The 18,048-nt window shown below is 62.0% G+C and overlaps 1 protein-coding gene across 2 annotated transcripts in view; it reads right to left on the bottom strand.

Annotated features, from left to right (window-relative positions):
* Positions 1–6,221: 6,221 nt before the first annotated feature.
* Positions 6,222–18,048, bottom strand: part of RAP1GAP (RAP1 GTPase activating protein) — a 52,062-nt gene continuing 40,235 nt past the window's right edge. The window contains exons 17-26 of one of the 2 annotated variants that reach the window (XM_019981995.2): positions 17,734–17,871; positions 15,555–15,686; positions 13,656–13,733; positions 12,574–12,683; positions 11,370–11,483; positions 9,116–9,239; positions 7,602–7,704; positions 7,115–7,218; positions 6,793–6,834; positions 6,222–6,401 (exon numbers count right to left, since the gene is read on the bottom strand). In XM_019981995.2, the coding sequence (XP_019837554.2) occupies positions 6,826–6,834; positions 7,115–7,218; positions 7,602–7,704; positions 9,116–9,239; positions 11,370–11,483; positions 12,574–12,683; positions 13,656–13,733; positions 15,555–15,686; positions 17,734–17,871 (912 nt within the window). In that variant the 3' untranslated portion in view covers positions 6,222–6,401; positions 6,793–6,825. The remainder of the gene's footprint in view (positions 6,402–6,792; positions 6,835–7,114; positions 7,219–7,601; positions 7,705–9,115; positions 9,240–11,369; positions 11,484–12,573; positions 12,684–13,655; positions 13,734–15,554; positions 15,687–17,733; positions 17,872–18,048) is intronic. The other variant, XM_019982006.2, reaches the window with a different exon arrangement.

Below are 18,048 nucleotides of genomic sequence, written 5' to 3'. Positions count from 1 at the left end.
GGGTGACACGCACAGGGGCCAGTCCGGGCCAAGGTGGGGTGTCCAGCCCCTCCCCCTCGCTGTATGACTGGGGAAACCGAGGCCCGAGCAGGTGGGACCAGCTCCAGGTCACACTGCAGGCCGGGGTGTGGGGGGCCAGGCCTCCCTGTTGGCCAATGGCTGCTTCAAGCTCCATCCCCAACTCTCACTTCTCTCCGAAGGATGGATGTCTTGCCGATCTAGAAGCCATAGGCACCTTGTGGGAGCAGACCTTCCTTGAAAAGGAGGGATGGGGGCCAAGAAGGCTGAAGCCCCAAGAGGAGGGGCCTGTCGTGATGGCTCAGTGAGGCTCGAGTCCTGGGCCCTGGACTTTGGGGCCACCCGCTCCCAGCCCAGCCCACAGGGGCCTCAAAATGCTACTGATAATCACAACAGTAATCACGGCAGCTCCCTGCTCTAAAGCTCTCACCGAGGGCTGGCCTCATCTCACACCTTCACCGTGGCCTAGCAGGGAGCTGCTAGCCTTATCCATTGTAGAGATGGGGAAACTGAGGTCCCAGCTGGTCAGTGACTGGCCCAAGCTCACACGGGGAGCCAGCGGCAGGGCCGCTGGGACAAGTATGCTCCGCCAGGCTGGGAGAGATGCCACAGTCCTTTCTCCCCGGGCACAGAGCCATGCCGTCCTAGTGAATGGTAACAGTGAGGGGGCAATTAGCAAGTGAGAAAATCAATGAATGAATGAGCCAAAAGGCTGTTGAAGGGACTCTGCCGTGGGGGAGGTGTAGGAGAGCCACAGGCCTCTTCTTAGTTGCCCCCTCCAGGAAGACCCCTGCGCTTAGTGGGCTAAAGGAAAAGGCCCGAATCTTACCTCCCCAGAAACAAGTGTCCTCAAGTTTCTTGGTCCCAGGAATCCCCAGACTTGTTCAAATGCCCCTCTAAGGAGCCCTGAGCAGCCAGCCACCTCTTTGGCCTGCCCTCTGCCTTGGTCCCAACCAGTCCCCGGGGCCAGAGGTCACCCTCCCCCAGTTCCCACGCCTGACCTGTACCCTTGCTCAGGCTGGACTCTGAGTTGGGGGTGGGGTCTGCGGTGAGAGCGGGCTAGGCAAAAAGCTGGCATCACCTCTCCATGCCTTCTCCCCACTTCCTCCTCCTCCTCTGCAGCTCACTTTGGGGGTCCCCTGGTGGGGGGCAGTACACCCTCCCGTGGGATCCAAGCAGCTTGGGAGGTCAGTGTTGGAGCCTCTGCTGGCCAGGCACCCTCCCACTCCCGTGGGCATGGGCTGGGAGAATTCTTCTCTCATTTGACAAATATTGATGAAGCCCCTACTATGTGCCAGGCCCTGGGTGAGGCTCAGGGGCTCAGGAGAGACCCTCCTTCTGATGTCCGTCCTGAAGAGGTAGCTGGCGTCTGTGCGGCCGGTGAGGTCCACCCACCAAGCTCCCAAGGACTGCCCCCGCCCCTTCACCAGAAGACTGAAAGCTGCCTGCGGCCAGGAGTCGTGCCTCCCGCATCAGACCGGGATTTCCCCAGGGTATAGCTACCTCATCCTCGCCAGGCGGGGGCTCCCTCAGTCTCTAAAACCTGCCGTTGCTAAAAAAATTTCCCTCTCACTCTTAAAGCCTCCCAGGAGAGGGCTGCCAGATAAAATATAGGATGCCCAGTCAAACTCGAATTTCAGATAAACAAGGGAGGATTTTTAGTCTGTGTCCCAAACATTTCATGAGGTATACTTAAACTAAAAAATCCTCCCTTGTTTATCTGAAATGCAACTTTACCTGGGCTCCGTGGGTTTCTACTTGCTAAATCTGGCAACCTTACCCCCAGAGTTCATTCCTTCTGCTCGTGCCCGGCCGGGCCGGGCCGGATGGCCCAGGTCATGCCTGGACACAGCCCCTGCCTGCCCGGTGACAGCTCCTGTTGGCTCCCGGGACAGCTGTCCTTCCCTAGGCAGGCCCCACCTGCAGCCCCAGCTCCCGAGGGGACACCTGCCCCCTACCTGGCACGCACAGTCCAGCCGACAGGCTGTCAGGAAGGCGCCAGCGCCTCTTGCATGAGGGACCCAGGCAGAGGGGAACAGAGTCATTGCTGCAGACTCCAGCATCAGAGACAGAGAGGCAGAGACCCAGAGAGGCAGGGGCAGGGTGAGGGAGCGGAAGGAGACCGTGAAGACGGCTAAGACAGAGACCGACAGCGAGCTTCCGGTCCAGGCAGCCCAGTGCAGAGGGTGGAGGTCTGGAGAGCCCACCTGGGTTCCCTCAGAGTGGCTCAGGGCAGAGGCTGGGCCCCCGAGCCCCATTTTGGGGCCAGGGCTCTGGGCCCTGGATGGGCCGGCTTTGAGACGCAGCCTGGGGTCTCCGGCGCCGGCTGTCAGGGGTGGGGGTCCTCCGGGCCCCTCTCCTCTCTCCCCTCGCCCTGCCTCCCAGGGGCCAAACACAGGGACATTCACGGCTTCCCAGAAGGGCCTATTGGGCAGCCAGAGTGGCGTTTAAAATTAGCCTCGCTAACCAGATCTGGTTATTTCAGGAGGCTCCGTCCCTGGCTGTCCCCTCGGCAGGGCGGGACCTCCACATTCCAGGGTCCCTGGTTAAGTACCCCCTGTGGCCTGAACAGCAGAGAAAGGCCAGGTCGCAGTCCCCTGGCGCTGGGCGGGCCTGGGCCTGTGGCCGGCTCTTTGGCAAAGCTGCCCCAGGGCAAGCCATGGGCGTCCAAGGACACCCCAGCGGCTGGGAGATGGGGGGAGGACCCCTCCTATTGGGCACGGGGTCCAGGCCAGGTCCCTTAGAGGCTGCGAGAGCCTCTTGACAGCGACAGGTAGGGCTCTGCCCCCATTTTACAGGTGGGGAGACTGATGCCTGGGGAGACAGGTCCCCATTCTGAGGCAGGGGAGATGAGGCTGCCGGTTCAGCCGGGCACCCAAGTCCCTCTGCAGGGGCCTCTCACCTCCTGTGTCTGGAGCAACCTCTGCCAGGCGTTTGCAGCACCAGAGTCATTTCTAAGCCGAGTCCAGGGCTTCCCGGGGCCTGACACCCCCCACCCAGGCCCTAATTCCAGTCTCGGGTCCGTGTCCCGGCTCGCCCTGCCCACCTCTGAACCCAGGGCGAGCACAGAGCTGGCGCGAGCACAAGAGAAACAGGACTGGATGCTTTGATCACAGAGGCTGGTTTGGTCCTTGGCCTCCCCCAGCCCCACCCTGGAGTCTGGAAGGGTGGGGTGGGGTGGGGGCCCCAGCTGAAACCCAGCCCAGAAGCCGGTCCCTTCCACTGACGGGGGCGCGGGCACAACCGGGCAGGCCGAGGGGGCCAAAGTGGGTGCTGCTCGCCCAGCTGGGCCCCAGCTTCTGGGCTAGGTCGGCAGCGGGCCAGAGCGGGGGTGGGCACCCAGTAAAGGGACCCAACGGACACACCCAGTTCTTTTCTGAAAGGATCATCAAGCCCAGGGAAGCCCTGGAGGCTGGGGCTCAGGGATGCAATTGATCATCGTACATTGCTGACACCGGTCCTGAGCCAGCCACCTCATCGCCCATGCAGAGAGCTGGCCCCATGGCCTGCGACGTGGGTTGTGGAGATGTCCTCATTCGTGGCTAAGTGCAACCCCCACACAACGCACACGCTATTTTTTTGAGCCCACCTCCTGCTAGGGCTGCACCAAGAACTTTGTGAGGCATCACCTCATTGAATCCTCCCACCCGGGTACTAAAGGCGGGGCTATTAGCACTCCCAGTGAACAGATGAGGACCCTGAGGTCCATGTGCCCAAACTTACCGAGCTTATAGGAGGTAAATAAACTCAGAGCTATGCTCTTGATATTGGGGCTGGACTGTGGCTACTGGCCCTTGTTGGAATGGAAGGAGGCAGGGCCTGGGGGCCAGGGTGGGGGGCGCAGGTTAGAGAAAAGGGGTTAGGCAGAGGAGGGGAGTTGGGGGTGGTTAGCCGGGACCCGTTGAGTCTAGGGCAGCCAGGGCCAAACCCGGGTGGACGGGGCTGGGGAGTGAGTCACCAGCCCTGGGGGGACCCCAGACATCCGAGGGTCACAGCAGGGCCCCGTCAGGAAGGCCCTAGGGTGCCTCCAGCATCGTCCCGGGGAGGACATGGGGGCTGGTGGTGGGGAGGGCGTGAGGCCAAGGCATCGTGAGGCCCCCAGGGACCCACCTCCAAGCCCCAAATCCCCCAGCCTGCCCTTCTTCCGACGCGCCTATCTCAGAGAACCCCCCCATACCCCCTTCACCAACACTCGGGCCGGACCCCTGAGCACCTCCCAGCTCCTCCCTCAGCCCCTTCCAGACGCTCAAGTCTCCCAGCACCTTCCAGACCTGCCCACTGTCCTGGGCACACTCCGTGTCCTCGGCACCTTGGCAAAGGGCTCCTGGACCGACGCTGCCCGCTGGCCCTCGCCAGCCAGGCCCTGCTCCCGGTGTCCCATCCTGCATGGCTTCCCCACTGACCCCGGCATAAGGCCTTAGTCCCTGGGTCCGGCATCCAAGGCCATGCGGCCTCTGGCCTGATCCCTGCTCTCTCCCTGCCCCTCCACCATCACCATCCCCTCCCCTTCTCAGCTGCAAGCAGCTCTCTCTGGCCTCCTCCCGTTGCACCTGTGGCTTCCTCCCCAAGGACACTATGCTAAGCCTTTCCGGGGGTGCTCAGGAACCACGGTGTCTTCCCCATTCCCCCTTCAGCCAGGCTGCACCCCGGGGCTCCTCCCACATCTCCCGCACCCCCACCCTCCCCCCAGGCCCTCATCCCCGCTTATCACCGGGTGAGCTCCTTCCCGCAGCCGGACAGGTTCAGCGCCGGCTGCCCGCCCCCATCAGTGCAGGTAAGCGATCCCTTGGCGCCCCCTGGTGGCCACACAGGGAACGCATGAGAACTTCACCCACAGGCTGCCCAACGCTGTCCTGGGTGTTCAACGTGCACCCATCAAGGCATCCTCAGGACGGACCCCTGGGAGAAGGACTACCATTCCCATGTTACAGAAGTGGAAACAGTCTCAGAGAACCTTCGAAGTTTCTCAGCACCACCAGCTAGAGGCAGGACTCCAATTGGCGGGCATGAGTTTGAGCAAGCTCCGGGAGCTGGTGATGGACTGGGAGGCCTGGCGTGCTGCCGTCCACGGGGTCGCAAAGAGGCGGACATGACTGAGCGACTGAGCTGAACTGAACTGACTTCAAAGCCATGTTCTCCCTGCTGGGGAGAGGGAACAAGGTGGGAAAAGGGCAGAGCGGTGGGAGGAAAGCTGGTGGTCAAAGAGCTCATCACTTGGCCTTGGAGGTGTCTGCAGGCCCAGGAGCTCTGATTGGGTGGGGATGGCGGGGTGGGGAGGTTGGGGTGGGGTGGGGGTGTGAACAGGCTCTTGGTCTTGACCACAGCACCACTAAGATCTGTCTGGGCTTGATCTGAGGCGGGGGGAGAGGGTCACATGAAGCCAGGTCCAGCTCGGGGTACAATAGCGATAAATAGAATTTATTTTGTACAACTGTTACCGACACACACACGCGGCCACGGGGGCTTCCGAAATGGGTGTTGGGGCCGGAAGGCTGCCCCTTGGCGTGGTGCCTAAAAAGTGTGGACACACACGAGAATGTGGACTCACAGCAGCTGTGCCTGCCTGCCCGCTCCGTGCGGGGTGGGGGTGGTGCAAAGGTGAGCCAGCTGAGACCCCTCGGCCTGGAGTGCCAGGAGCAGGAGACGCTGGGGGTCGAGCCGGGGGATGGCGGAAGAGACAGGTAGGTCCCCCGACGCCCACAAGGGGGTCACTCATCTGTCACATAGGGGCGGTGGGCAGGGCCTTGGCAGGTCTAGGAGGTGCCGTGGCCCACAGCCAGCCCCCTGCCCCTCAGCCGACCTGGGGCCCCAGGAACCCCAAGAAGCGGGAGAGGGTGACGGGAGGCCCCCAGGATCCTCCACTCTGGGGCAGGTGCACAGAATCCCACTCTTCAGCGACCTCTGAAATGACCTCATCCATTTAGGGCAGAGGCACTCAGAGAGGGAGCATGATGGGCCTAGAGTCGCAGAGCAGATCCCGAACCACAAGCTAGGACTCAGGACCCCAGCCCAGGGCTCCTCCTACCCAGTGCCTCCATGGCAGGCTCTGTGTGCACTGAGATGCCTCAGTTCTCCTTTCCAGCTCATTCTCTCGAATGCAGAGGGGCACCCAGGGGTGATGGATGAGCCAGGCCTGGAGTCCCGTTCCAACTGACCTCTCCCTGCCCCAGCCAGCCCCCCAGCCCAGGGGGTGGGGACGGTGCCAGCAGCTTCCCCGCTCCCAGGGCTGGCTGGCTCTGCCCTGCAGAGACAGCCCAGACGTGGGCCAGGAGGAGGGCTGGGCAGGCGAGGGGCGGCCCCCAGGCTGGTGCTGGCCTCTGGGCAGAAGGCCCGTCCGCCCGGATCTGCCGGAGCAGCCTCGCCTCGTGCTTCCGCACCCTCGTCTGCAGGGTAAAGGAGACAGATGCGCCATGAGACGGGGAGCCGGATGTGGACGGGTCACGCCCTTGGGACGGCAGGCTCTGGGTCTTTCTACCCCACGGGGAACCCCCAAGACCCCTCCCTCCCAACAATTCCCAAATCCCTTTCAGGCTCTCATCAAATTCTCCCAGTAACTCATGGGCAGAGGTGAGGCAGAATTTATTGGCCCCACTGTACAGATAACAAAACTGAGGCCCAGGGTCACCTAGCAAACTGAGTGGCAGAAGATTCAAACCTAGACACGTAACTCTCACCCCGCAGAGGTGACGGAGAAGGAGAGAAGCCGGCCCAGCCCTGCCTTCCCCTGCCCTTTCCCTCCTCCCGACCAAACAGGAGCTAAGGGCTGGGACTGACCTGCTCGGGGTCACCTTCAGAGTGACAGCGTGGCTAACAGCCCTGCGGTCAGAACAGCGGCAATACAGGCGCCAGGACAGGGGGTGGGAGACACGGGCGAGCAGAAGTCAGCGGGTGCGCCCAGACTGGACAAGCCCAACCCCTCCAGGCTTGGGGGGGGGGGGCCCATGTCTTGGTCCAGCACCATCCCTGGGGACCCCTGGCTGCCTGAGGCCTCTCCCCAACAGCCAATCCCCCTTTCCGGGGCAACGGTGCCCCCCACAGGGCCAGCGTCCAGGCCATCCGTCCCAGCCCTACCCAGGCCCCTGGCAGCTGTGCATACCAGCTGGGGCGTGTGCTGTTCAGATGCTTCCAGCTGGATCTTGATCTCGGGACATGCAGGGTCCCCCAACTTGCCGGCGTCGGGATGGGGTGACCGAGAGGGGCCTGGGGAGGGAGGCAGGAGGGAGCCACCTCACTGGCCGCGGGGAGGCACCAGGGAGACGGGGGCATGGATGGGCGGTCGGCACCCATGTCCCCCAACCCCAGCAAGCCCCTCCCTCGAGGACTCCCACCCTCAACTCCCATCTTTACCCCCTTTAAAGCCCCATCAACTTTCAAGGCCCTTCTAGAAGTCATCAGTCCTCCAAGCCACCAACTACCATAATAGGCGGGATAAGGACCAGCCCACAGAGCCCACGTCAGTGGCAGGCCCATTACACACCCACCACCTGGGGCCTGAAAACGGGTCTTGGCCCTCCGTGCCCAGCCCTGGCCGCCGCCCATCACAGGGGTGGGCGTGCCCGTGGTGGGGCTGGCCCTGCTGGTACCTGGGGAGCTGCCTCCGCTCGTGGTACTGATGCTGTCTTCCAGCCACGTGCTGTAGATGAAGGAGTCCCGCTTGTGGGGCGTGCCCGAGGAGGAAACACTCTCCTGAGGACGGGAGAGAGAGAAGGAGGGAGGTTAAGTCCTCGCCCATGGCACTGGCTGGCTCCCCCCTCCCCTCCTCACCCCCTCCTCTGATCCACAACCCCCCGCCCGACCGTGGCCCCTCTGCAAAGAGGATGAGGGCCCAGCCATGTCTGCCCCAGGGGACCCCAGGAGGGCAGAGTGGGAACAGAAGCGGACACAGACACACACACACACTTCCACTCATCCGTGCATTCAAACACTGAGATTCTCGTAAGCCACGCCACCGAGAGAATTTGAGTAGGGTCCTGGCCCTCCAAGAGCTCCAAGTTAAGAGGAGAGACAGGCTGGGAAGAGACCAGCACAGTTCCAGATCCCAGGCTCCACGGGGTGGGGGCTTGGCGGTCTGCACGCTCAGTATCTGACACGGAGCCTGGCAGGGAACTCAAGGTTTGTCGAACGAAGCGTGATGGAGCATGCCAAGGACAGAGCCCAGGGTCCGTGAGAGTGTGCTGCTGCTGCTGCTAAGTCGCTTCAGTCGTGTCTGACTCTGTGCGACCCCGTAGACAGCAGCCCACCAGCTTCCCCGTCTCTGGGATTCTCCAGGCAAGAAACACTGGAGTGGGTTGCCATTTCCTTCTCCAGTGCATGAGAGTGAAAGGGAAGTCGCTCAGTCGTGTCCGACTCTTAGCGACCCCATGGACTGCAGCCCACCAGGCTCCTCTGTCCATGGGATTTTCCAGGCAAGAGTACTGGAGTGGGGTGCCATTGCCTTCTCCAGTGAGAGTGTACAAGGGCCTCCTAACCTACCCTGGGACTGGAAAGTCAGGCTTTCTGGAGGAGGTGCTGTGAGGCTGAGCTGAGGAGGAGGAACAGAGCCAGTCAAAGGGGGAAGGAGGGAGCAGGCAGTGTTCCAGACAGCGGAGACGGCACGTGCAAAGGCCTGGGGTAGAGCAGTAAGCCTGACTGGTTGGGGGACTGGAAGGAGGGAGCAGGCAGTGTTCCAGACAGCGGAGACGGCACGTGCAAAGGCCCGGGGTAGAGCAGTAAGCCTGACTGGTTGGGGGACTGGAAGGAGGGAGCAGGCAGTGTTCCAGACAGCGGAGACGGCACGTGCAAAGGCCCGGGGTAGAGCAGTAAGCCTGACTGGTTGGGGGACTGGCTGAAGGAGGAGGGCAGACTGGCCAAACGGTAAGAGAAGGGGCTTGGGAGGGAGGGGCTAGACTTCACAGACTGGGCTGTGTGGGGAACTGGGGAGCCGTGGGAGGCTTCAGAGTAAGGGAAGGTCAGTCTGCACTACTCCTCTGGGCTGGGTCTCCTGATTACAACTCAGCCACAGCCGGGCTCACGCTTTACCCTGGAGCATCATCTCCAGGGGTCAAAGAGCACCCCTTTCACACTGCCGTGGGGCACCTCTCCTTCCTGGGCCTCTCACCAGGCCTGTGTCGTCCGCATCCACGCCCTCTGCTTCCTCCACGACGCTGGCGAAGCTGCTGGCGCTGGACGAGGAGCGGGAGAAGTCCTTCAGCACTTCTGCTCTCTGGGCCACTGTCTCCGCTCTGCCATGGACACGTCCCGTCAGCCAGCATCCGCGCTGGGCACCTCCTGAGCTGAGACCCCCGGTCCCTGCCCTCCCCGCCCAGGCAGGCCCAGCCTGCAGCCAGCCAAGCTCCTCCGTGGCACCTTATAGCTCCCGGGGCCCCTGAGCCTCCCCGAAACCACCGTCCTTCCTAACACAGAGATCCTGTCGGGCCCCAGTCCTGCTCCTCCCTACTGCCCCCGATGAAGCCCAACTCTCTTGGCTGTATGATCAATCGGAACTATTTATCTATACACCATTGGTTAATAGTTACACCATCGGCACCGTCAGCGAGTGCAGACTGACTCTGTGCCAGGCACTGATCTAAGTGTGTTGACCCCAGTTATCTCATCGCTATCATTGTCAGACCCATGTCACAAATGAGCAGACACCCAGACACAGAGAGGGTGGGCACCCAGCCTGAGGTGGGAGAGCAGGTGGGACCCAGGCCTTCCACCTCCACAGTCTCCTCCTTAACTCTCTCCCAGTTTCATTCCACGTCCAAGGGCTTTTCTCACCACAATCACTACCATATCACATTGATTATTCCAATGTCACCAATGTAGGCGGAGGAGCTCATGTAACACTGCACAGGATTTCCTGCCTTCTAGCCTCTGCTCAGAAAGAAATATCTACCCACTTGTTCCTTCCTCCCCTCTTTCTGGAGGAAAATCCACTGCGGGCCAATCTGTGTCTGCTGCCTGCAGTCTCACGCCTTCCCTCAAGTCCTAAAAAGTAAATTCACTTTTCAAACACCAGTCGGGGGGAGACACCTCCTCAAGGAGGCCCTCCCTGATTCCTCCTTGTGGGGGTGGGCGGGGAACGACCCTATCTGCTCGGCTCAGTCTCTTCCTGCCCCTGTCGCCTTTTCCTGGTTCCCTGTTCACCTGCCTGACTCTTCAGCCCAGGACGGGTCCTCCCCCCGGCCCTCTCACCTCCGGGGCTCAGCTGACAAGCAGCGAAGGGAGGGCGGCCTCCGGGCTGGCCTCTCTGCTCCCACCCTGGACCTACTCTCACAAGGTGACCAGGGTCAGCTTGTGAAAGCATCACTCCTCTTAAATAAAATCCTCCAAAGCCTCCTTGCTACACTTAGGATAAAATCCAAAGTTCTCAGGCTTCCCTGGGGGCTCCGTGGGAAAGAATCTGCCTGCTGATGCAGAGAAGATACAGGTTTGATCCCTGATCCGGGAAGATCCCACGTGCTGTCGGGAAACTAAGCCCGAGCACCACGAGCCGCAACCACTGAGCCCGAGCACCCTAAACACTGAGCCTGCGTGCCGGAAGTACTGAAGCCCCGATGGAACACTGAGCCTGCGCGCCGTAAGTACGGAAGCCCGGATGGCCCAGGCTCCACGACAACGAGAAGCCTGCGCCTCACAGCTGGAGAGTAGCCCCCGCTCTCCACAACTAGAGAAAAGCCCGCGCAGCACTGAAGACCCAGCACGGCCAAAAATAAATAAAAATTTAAAAAATATTCAAAGTTCTCACATAGCCTTCAAAGCCATGACCCAGCCCCGGCCCAACTCTTCAGCTTCCTCCCACCGTCAACGACCAGGCAGGCCCAGCCTCACTCACTCAGCTCCAACGACACCACCCTTCTGCCAAGCCTTCAAGCACGCCTCAGGGCCTTTGCACGTGCTGTGCTTCCTACCTGGAACCCTCCTCCCTCTACCCTGCCATCATCAGTCCATCCTAACAGGGCCAACTCCTCACTCAGCTCTCAATTCCAACCTCACCCCTCGGGAGACGTCTTCCCTGAGCCCCCAGCTAACCCCAGCCATTCTTCATTGCAACCTCTGCTTTATTTTCCTTCTGTCGTAGCTACCTGGAAGTAGCTTACTATATTGTGTTACTCTGGACTGTCAGCTCTGCGAGGCAGGGGCCGTATGTCCAGCTGACTGCAGTCTTGCAGAGTGTGGCATGCACAAGGCACTCAGCGGGTGTGTGTCAGAGGAGGACCCAGGAGAGTGCCCGGGCCCCCCTGCTGCCCTGGGGGTGGCCATGTCCACGTTCCCGGGCAGCCCTGGGCCCAGACGAGGGGGAGAAAGAATGGGCCCGCCACACCCAAGCCCCCCCCCCCGCCCCCGCTCAGCATGCCCCGAGCCCCAACCTGTTTTTGGTCGTGGGCATCTCTGGGGAGCTCTGAGTGGATGAGTTCTCCGACTTGGGCTCCTGGGAGACGTGCCCGCTGTCTGGGGTCTTCTGGCCGGCCGGGGGGCTCTCCCTGCGGGGCACACGGGGGCGGCGAGGGGATTCAGCACCAGGCCTGGCCTGAAGGGTAGGAGCCCCAGGTGGGGAGAGGAGGTCCCGGGCGCTCCTGCCTCGTACCCACACCCTGTATCCTCAGGGGCCAGCCCCAGAACGGTCCCTGCAGCCCCTGGGCTGACCAGGGGGGAACAGGAACTGTGGGAGCACCTACGTAGAACGTCCTTGGGAATTCCCCGGCGGGCCAGAGTTTAGGCCTTGGCACTTTCAGTGCCACGGACTCAGGTTCAATCCCTGACCTCAGAACTAAGATCCCACAAGCCGCACACAGAGGCCAAAAAGAAAAGAAAGAAAGAGATAGGACATCCCCCACGGATGGGGGCGTTAAGTGTCCCCCATAACGGGTAAGGAGACTGGAGTCCAGAGATGAGAAGAGACCTGCCCAGGGACGCGCAGCCAGGACGTGGCAAAGCCAAGACGCGAACCCTGGATTCATGGGATTCTGGGCTCTCCTGCCTGTGAAGGGAGGGCCAGCTCACTCCTGAGACCTCAGCGCACCTGGCGCCCGGCTTCGCACGCACGGCGCGCACCCCACAGCCAGCCCCGTGCCGCTGTTTGTGTCCTTATCCCTGTTTTTTTTTTTTTTTTTCTTTTTCAGATTAGGACAATGAGGCTCAGAGAGGTTCAGTGACTTTCCCGAGATCACACAGCCGCAGCGTGATGAAGACCGGATTCACAACCCTCTGCTTCCCCGAGGGCTCCGTGCTTCTCATGCGGCGGGCGCGGCCCACACCCCGCCTACACTGATGTACTTACAGAGCTCGGCAGACCCCAGCTCTGCCCCTCCCCAGCTGCGCGACCCGGGCCAGGCCCTCCCCTGATCTATGGCTCCCGGGACCAGCAGAGCTGGGACTGGGTGGCGGCGGCTTGCGTGAGATGACGAGCTGGCGCACAGCAGATCCTCGAGGGCGCGGACAGGAGGGGAGAAGGCTGGGGCTCCCTGTTGTCTGCTTTCCTTGGCCGCTGAATGGGGGTCGGCGCAGGGGTGCGGGGTGGGAGGAGGAGCCAGAGGGGACGCAGGAGCCATCCCGCCCCGCTGCCCCGCCCACCTCTTCTCCTGCACCTCCTGGATGTTCTCGATGCCGATAGCGCTGCTGCGGCGAGAGCCAAACGGACCCGACTTCTTCCTCGTGGGGCTCTTGCCAGGGACAATCAGCGACTGTGGGGAGAGGCCCCAACTCAGTGCTCACCTGCTCCTGGAGCTCCAGGGACCCCCCCACCCCACCCCACAGGCCACCCTGGGGCCCTGCTGCCCAGGCCCCGAAGCAGAGGACTGTCCATTGCCCAAGAGAGCCAACCTAGTTTACAGATAAAGGAAAACAGGCCCAGAGACGGCAAAGGGGCCCCCTGAGGTCACACAGCAGGTCTGGACCCGGGATCTTAGGAAAAGGGGACAGAGGCCTTTTCCTGTCCAGCAGGGGGCTGGACAGCCGCTCTGGGCTGTGGTGGGGAGGGAGGCCAGGTCCTCAGAGCAGCAGCCCCCCGGGCATTACAGGACCTACAATGGAGGGCAGCGGGGAGAAAGCAGGCGCAGCCACCCAGGCACTGCCCCACTCCAGCCCTGCCGGGGGAGGCTCTAGCTCAGCAGGTGAAAGATCCCCACTTAAGTTTCCACACACACTACTGTGGGTCATCCCAGGCACCAGAAGCAGGCCCCCCATCCCCGCCAGCTTCTCTGGGGCAGGCAGGCAGGATGGGGGTCCCCAGGGAGGGACGGAGGGGCAGGAGCCCCCAGGCCAGTTCACAGTCGGGACCGGGAAGGGGGGCAGAGGAGGGCAAGGTGCTCCATGCAGGCCTGGCGATATTGGGGGACGTGCAGCTGGGTGTGGGGTCTTCAGGTACCAGATCCCGGCGGGGTCTGGGCCTGAGTCCCGGGGGCCAGGGCAGGGCCAGAGCCCCTGGTGGGGGTGGAGGGGGCCTGGCTCTGGCAGAGGTACCAGGCCCCAAAGCTGGTTGCTGAGTGCCGTCAGAGCTGCTGGCACTCCATCCCGCCTGGCCCTCGGGCCTGTCCCCGGGGTTGGGGGGTTGGGGGTCGGGGGGCAACGTCCCCAATATGGCCTCCGTCCTGAGAGCGAGCAGAGAACAGCGCGTGCAGACAGCCTCCAGAGCCGGTGGCCCCGCGGACGACAACCTCTTCCACGGTTCCTATGCCTATGGCACTGCCTCGGCGTCCGAATCTACTGGCACTTTTCCCGGGAATAAGCAATGACTGGCAAGCGGCAGAGGGCGGGGGCAGAGAGAGACAGAGAGTCAGAGAGACAGGGATGGCAGGACAGGGAGACAGAGAAGTGAGACAGGGAGAGGAGGGACAGACAGACGAGGACAGAGGAGAATTGGGCAGGGGGTTAAGACAGACAAGGCCGGGGAAAGAAGCAGAGAAGAGGTGGAAGGAGACACAGAGAAGAGAGGCGAGAGATTGACAGTCACACAAGAAGGGGCACAGGGTGAAACAGACAGACAGACAGAGACGGCCCCGGCGGTGAGACGGACAAGAAGAGACCGAGAGGGGAGGCACAAAGGGAAAAGCGAGGGAGGAGACGGTGCGAAGCAGAGGAGAGGGTGTAAAGAAGGTGCAAGAGGAGAGAATGCACAAGTACAAGCAAGTTGGGGGTGGCGGGAGAAGGGAGAGGAGAGAAAGGGAAGGAAAAGGAGGCCACGAGAAGAGAGGGGGAAGTGTGCAAAAACAAAACAGAAATGGGTCTGGTTACTGCCGTGGCGGGCGCTGCTGGCCTGGCCCTGTCCCCGGGGCCCCCTCTGCAGCCACCCGCAGGAGGCAGGGCCCCACTGGGGGGAGGAAGAGAGTAGCTGGGGCATCGGGCTTGGAGGAGGGCGGGCTGCGGCTCCTGTGCCGGTGGGCTTGGTGACGGCTGGGAAACAGACGACTCGCCTTGCTCCCCTGGCCAGGCCAGACCCCAGGGCCGGGGTGGGGGCGGGGTGGTCCCTCCTGTCACAGGACACAGTCTCACAGCACTGAGCACAGGGCTTGCTTGGCATGCAGCTGACAGTCAATAAGTAATGGATGGGAGGATGGATGGATGGATGGATGGATGGATGGATGGATGGGTGATAGAAGGAAAGACGGATGGGGAAGGGACAGCAAAGCAGCAGGTGCAGAGCCCGGGGTTGGCCGCTGGGCAGTGGAAAGCGGACAGGCCCGCCGCCGAAGGCCTTTTCATCCTGTGCCCAGCACACTCTCTGTGTGTTAGTGGCAGAGTCCCACAGAGCCCGGCAGACAGGAGGTGATCACTCAGGAGAGGTTCACACAGAAGCCCAGTTCCTGACACACAGTAGGCAGCCACAACCACAAGGGCTCTGTGAGCACACAGTGGGCGCTCACACAGCTCGCTTCCCCAGTGCGTAATGGGCATTCACCGATATCCAGGGCTTATCACAGCAGGCCATTTCCCGATACACAGTAGGTTCTCATACAGCAGCTCAGGGCCTGGGCACACGGCAGACATTCACAGAGGCAGGTCCACACAGGAGCCCAGGGTCTGACACACAACAGGGGCTCGCGGACACGCAGGGCCGGGCCCCCAGGAGACGCCCACAAGGTGCACGTCCACACAGCAACCGGGCCCCCATCCACAGCGCACGGCAGCCCAGGTCCGGACACACAGTGGTGCCCAGCAGCATCTCAGAGCCAGACACACAGCAGATGCTCACGGAGAGACCTGGGTCCTGACACAGTGTGCGCCCACAGCCCGACACACAGTAGGTGTTCCCAGAAACTCAAGGCTTGGTCAGAGGTGTCCACACAGCAGCCCCACTCCCAGCGTACGACAAGACAGGAGGTGTTCCCTAAGGAGCGTGATAGAGGGCTGACACGCTGCAGGAAGTCCGGGCTGAATAAAGGGCCCGGAGGAGGGCGGGGAGCGTCAAGGGGCTGGAGAGGGGGCTGCAGGGTCTCAGGGTCACAGCCCGGGAGCCTGACCCCCTGGACAGCAGTGGCGAGACCTAGCCTAGAGTCTGGGGTGGGCCCTGGGACAGCAGGGTTGGGGGGCGGGGGCGGGCGGGGGCGGGCACTCACTATTCCAGCTGCCTTGGCCAGGTCGGGGTTGTTGGGCGTGAAGCTCCCGCTGTGGCTGGTGGACACGGTGTGGGGCTTCTTGTTGCTCAGCCCCATGGCATCCATGGACTGGCTGCGGCTCCGGATGACCCGCTGCGAAGGTGGGGCAGGGAGTTCTTAAGGCCCCCTCCCTCGGGGAAACCCGGGAGCCACCCACCGATGCCACCCTAGGTGACCCCGGTGAGTCCCTTCCCGCAAGTCCACACGGGAGTCAGCTCCACCCGTGCAGAGGGCTGTGTAGGTCCCGGCTCTGCCACTAGCTGGGTGACCTCAGGCAAACCACTCCACCGCTGAGCCTTGGAGCCTCACGACCTGTCGTGCGGTTGTAAGGACCACAGGAGATGCAAAGTTTTGACCTAAAGCATGTGCAGAGAACGCCCCAGAAACGCCAGTTTCCTCCTTTTAAGGGTCTCCTGGAGCCTGCTTCCTGCTTGCTTTTCTTTCCGCCCTCCCTCCCCTCCTTGCCTTTTTCAGACAACCTGCCCAGAAAGCTCAAGTCGGGCCGGGGTTCTCTACCTATCCTCTCACTCAATCCGCCCCTGGAGGCAGGCACTGCTACCAGGCCCATTCTCCACGTGATGAAACCAAAGCAGAGGTGGGTCTGGGACCCAGATGCCAAACCCAAAGCCTAGGCCGTGGGCTCTGCTGTCTAAGAAAGGCTGTGACTTAATCCAGTGCCCACCAGATGCTGGGCGCCTGGATCCCTCCCTCAGAGAAGACAGCCCAGGCCCACGTCCACCCCACCCACTTGCTGTCTGCTCCTCGCAAAGGTAGGGTTCTCCTCAAGCCTCTTTCTCAAAGGCGGTCTGTTCGCCTCAGCCCAGGGCAGAACTTGGGCGGCTTGGGCTAATCCTCTTATGCAAACCCACATCTCCAGCTCTGTAGCCTGCCCTGGGGTAAAGGTGAGGCCCTGCCAGCCTGGCTGGGCACCTGGAGGATAGGCAGTCCTCCTCCTGTGGGTGGAGGCAGAGGGGTCATTGCCTGGGGACCTGGGGGGGGGGGGGGGGGTTGGGTGCGGTGGTCCAGGCCCCGCAGTGGGGCGGTGGGGGAAGGGAACTTGCTCTCTCCTCTGCCTCTCAACTTTGGACGGTAGTCGCCGAGGTAAATGGGCACAGCTTTGCATTTTGTTTCTTAACTTACATTACACTGATCAAATTGCTTTACAAATAATTCTCAACAGCTGTACGAGGTAAGAAGCCTAAACAACAGATTTGAAAAAACAAAACAAAACAAAACTGAGGCTCAGAGAATGCTCAAGCGGGTAAGTGGAAGGGCTGGAACCTGAACCCAGGGTGTCTATGCTTTTACCACTAAGCTGAATATTCACTGGAAGGACTGATGCTGAAGCTGAAACTCCAATACTTTGATCACCTGATACGAAGAACTGACTCATTGGTAAAGACCCTGATGCTGGGGAAGATTGAAGGCGCGAGGAGAAGGGGACGACGGCATCACCGACTCGATGGACATGAGTTTGAGTAAACTCTGGGTTTTGGTGATGGACAGGGAGGCCTGGCATACTGCAGTCCATGGGGTCGCAAAGAGCTGGACACGAATTGAACTGAACTGAACCAGAGACAGCCAAAGCGGGTCACACGGGCCTAACGCCATGCAGATCAGCTCCTTGTTCACGTTCCTTCCTGGACCTCTGGTTTCTTTCCCTCGGTCAGGACACGGGGGTCCTCTCTTCTCTGCCCTGACCTGGCAGCCACCACCATTGGCAACACAGCGCTCCTTCCTTCTACCGTCCAGGCAGACTCCGCCCCCAAGCTTAAGCCCCGCCTCCAACCATCAGCTCCTCCTCCAGCCAGAGCGCACCTTACAGCTCCCAACCGTGGCTCTGCCCCGGCAGAGCGCGCGCGCACGGCCACGAGTCTTTAGGCCCACGCTAAAACCTGGGTCACCCTGAGGCTCACCGTCCTCCGGACTCTACCCCAGGTGTGCGCCCACCTGGCCCGAGCTCGCGCCTATTAGCTCCACCCCGAGCCACGCCCCCACGCAACCCCACCTCCCGGGCGAGTCCGCCTGTAGCCACACCCCCTACCTGGTCCTGCCCCGCACCCCTGCACCTCATCCCCACCGCGTCCCCGCCCCATCCCCGCCGCGTCCCTCCGCGCGCAGGTGGACCCCCGCCCTTCACCTTGAAGGACTCAAAGAAGCCGCCACCCCCGCCGCCGTTTTCCATCTTGTCCTCGTCGCCGCCCAGGCCCATCATGGACTGACTGTGGATGTGCAGCTCCTCATAGAGCGTCTCCAGAAGGGCGGCCCGTGTCCGCTCCTGTGGGCCCAACCATCAGGAGAGACCCCAGGGATCAGTCCTTCTTCCCGCACTTGGAATCCCCGCCGCCTTCTCTGAGTGGGAAGTGGGCCTGGGCCCCGGACGCCTCTACCGGTTTCCCTCGGGCCCCTGCGCAGCTCCAGCAGCGCCCGGGGGTCTCACCACAGCTCCTCTGAG

Source organism: Bos indicus, chromosome 2, assembly GCF_029378745.1.
Source record: "Bos indicus isolate NIAB-ARS_2022 breed Sahiwal x Tharparkar chromosome 2, NIAB-ARS_B.indTharparkar_mat_pri_1.0, whole genome shotgun sequence".
Classification (NCBI taxonomy): domain Eukaryota; kingdom Metazoa; phylum Chordata; class Mammalia; order Artiodactyla; family Bovidae; genus Bos; species Bos indicus.
This window is presented reverse-complemented; position numbering and strand designations above follow the sequence as displayed.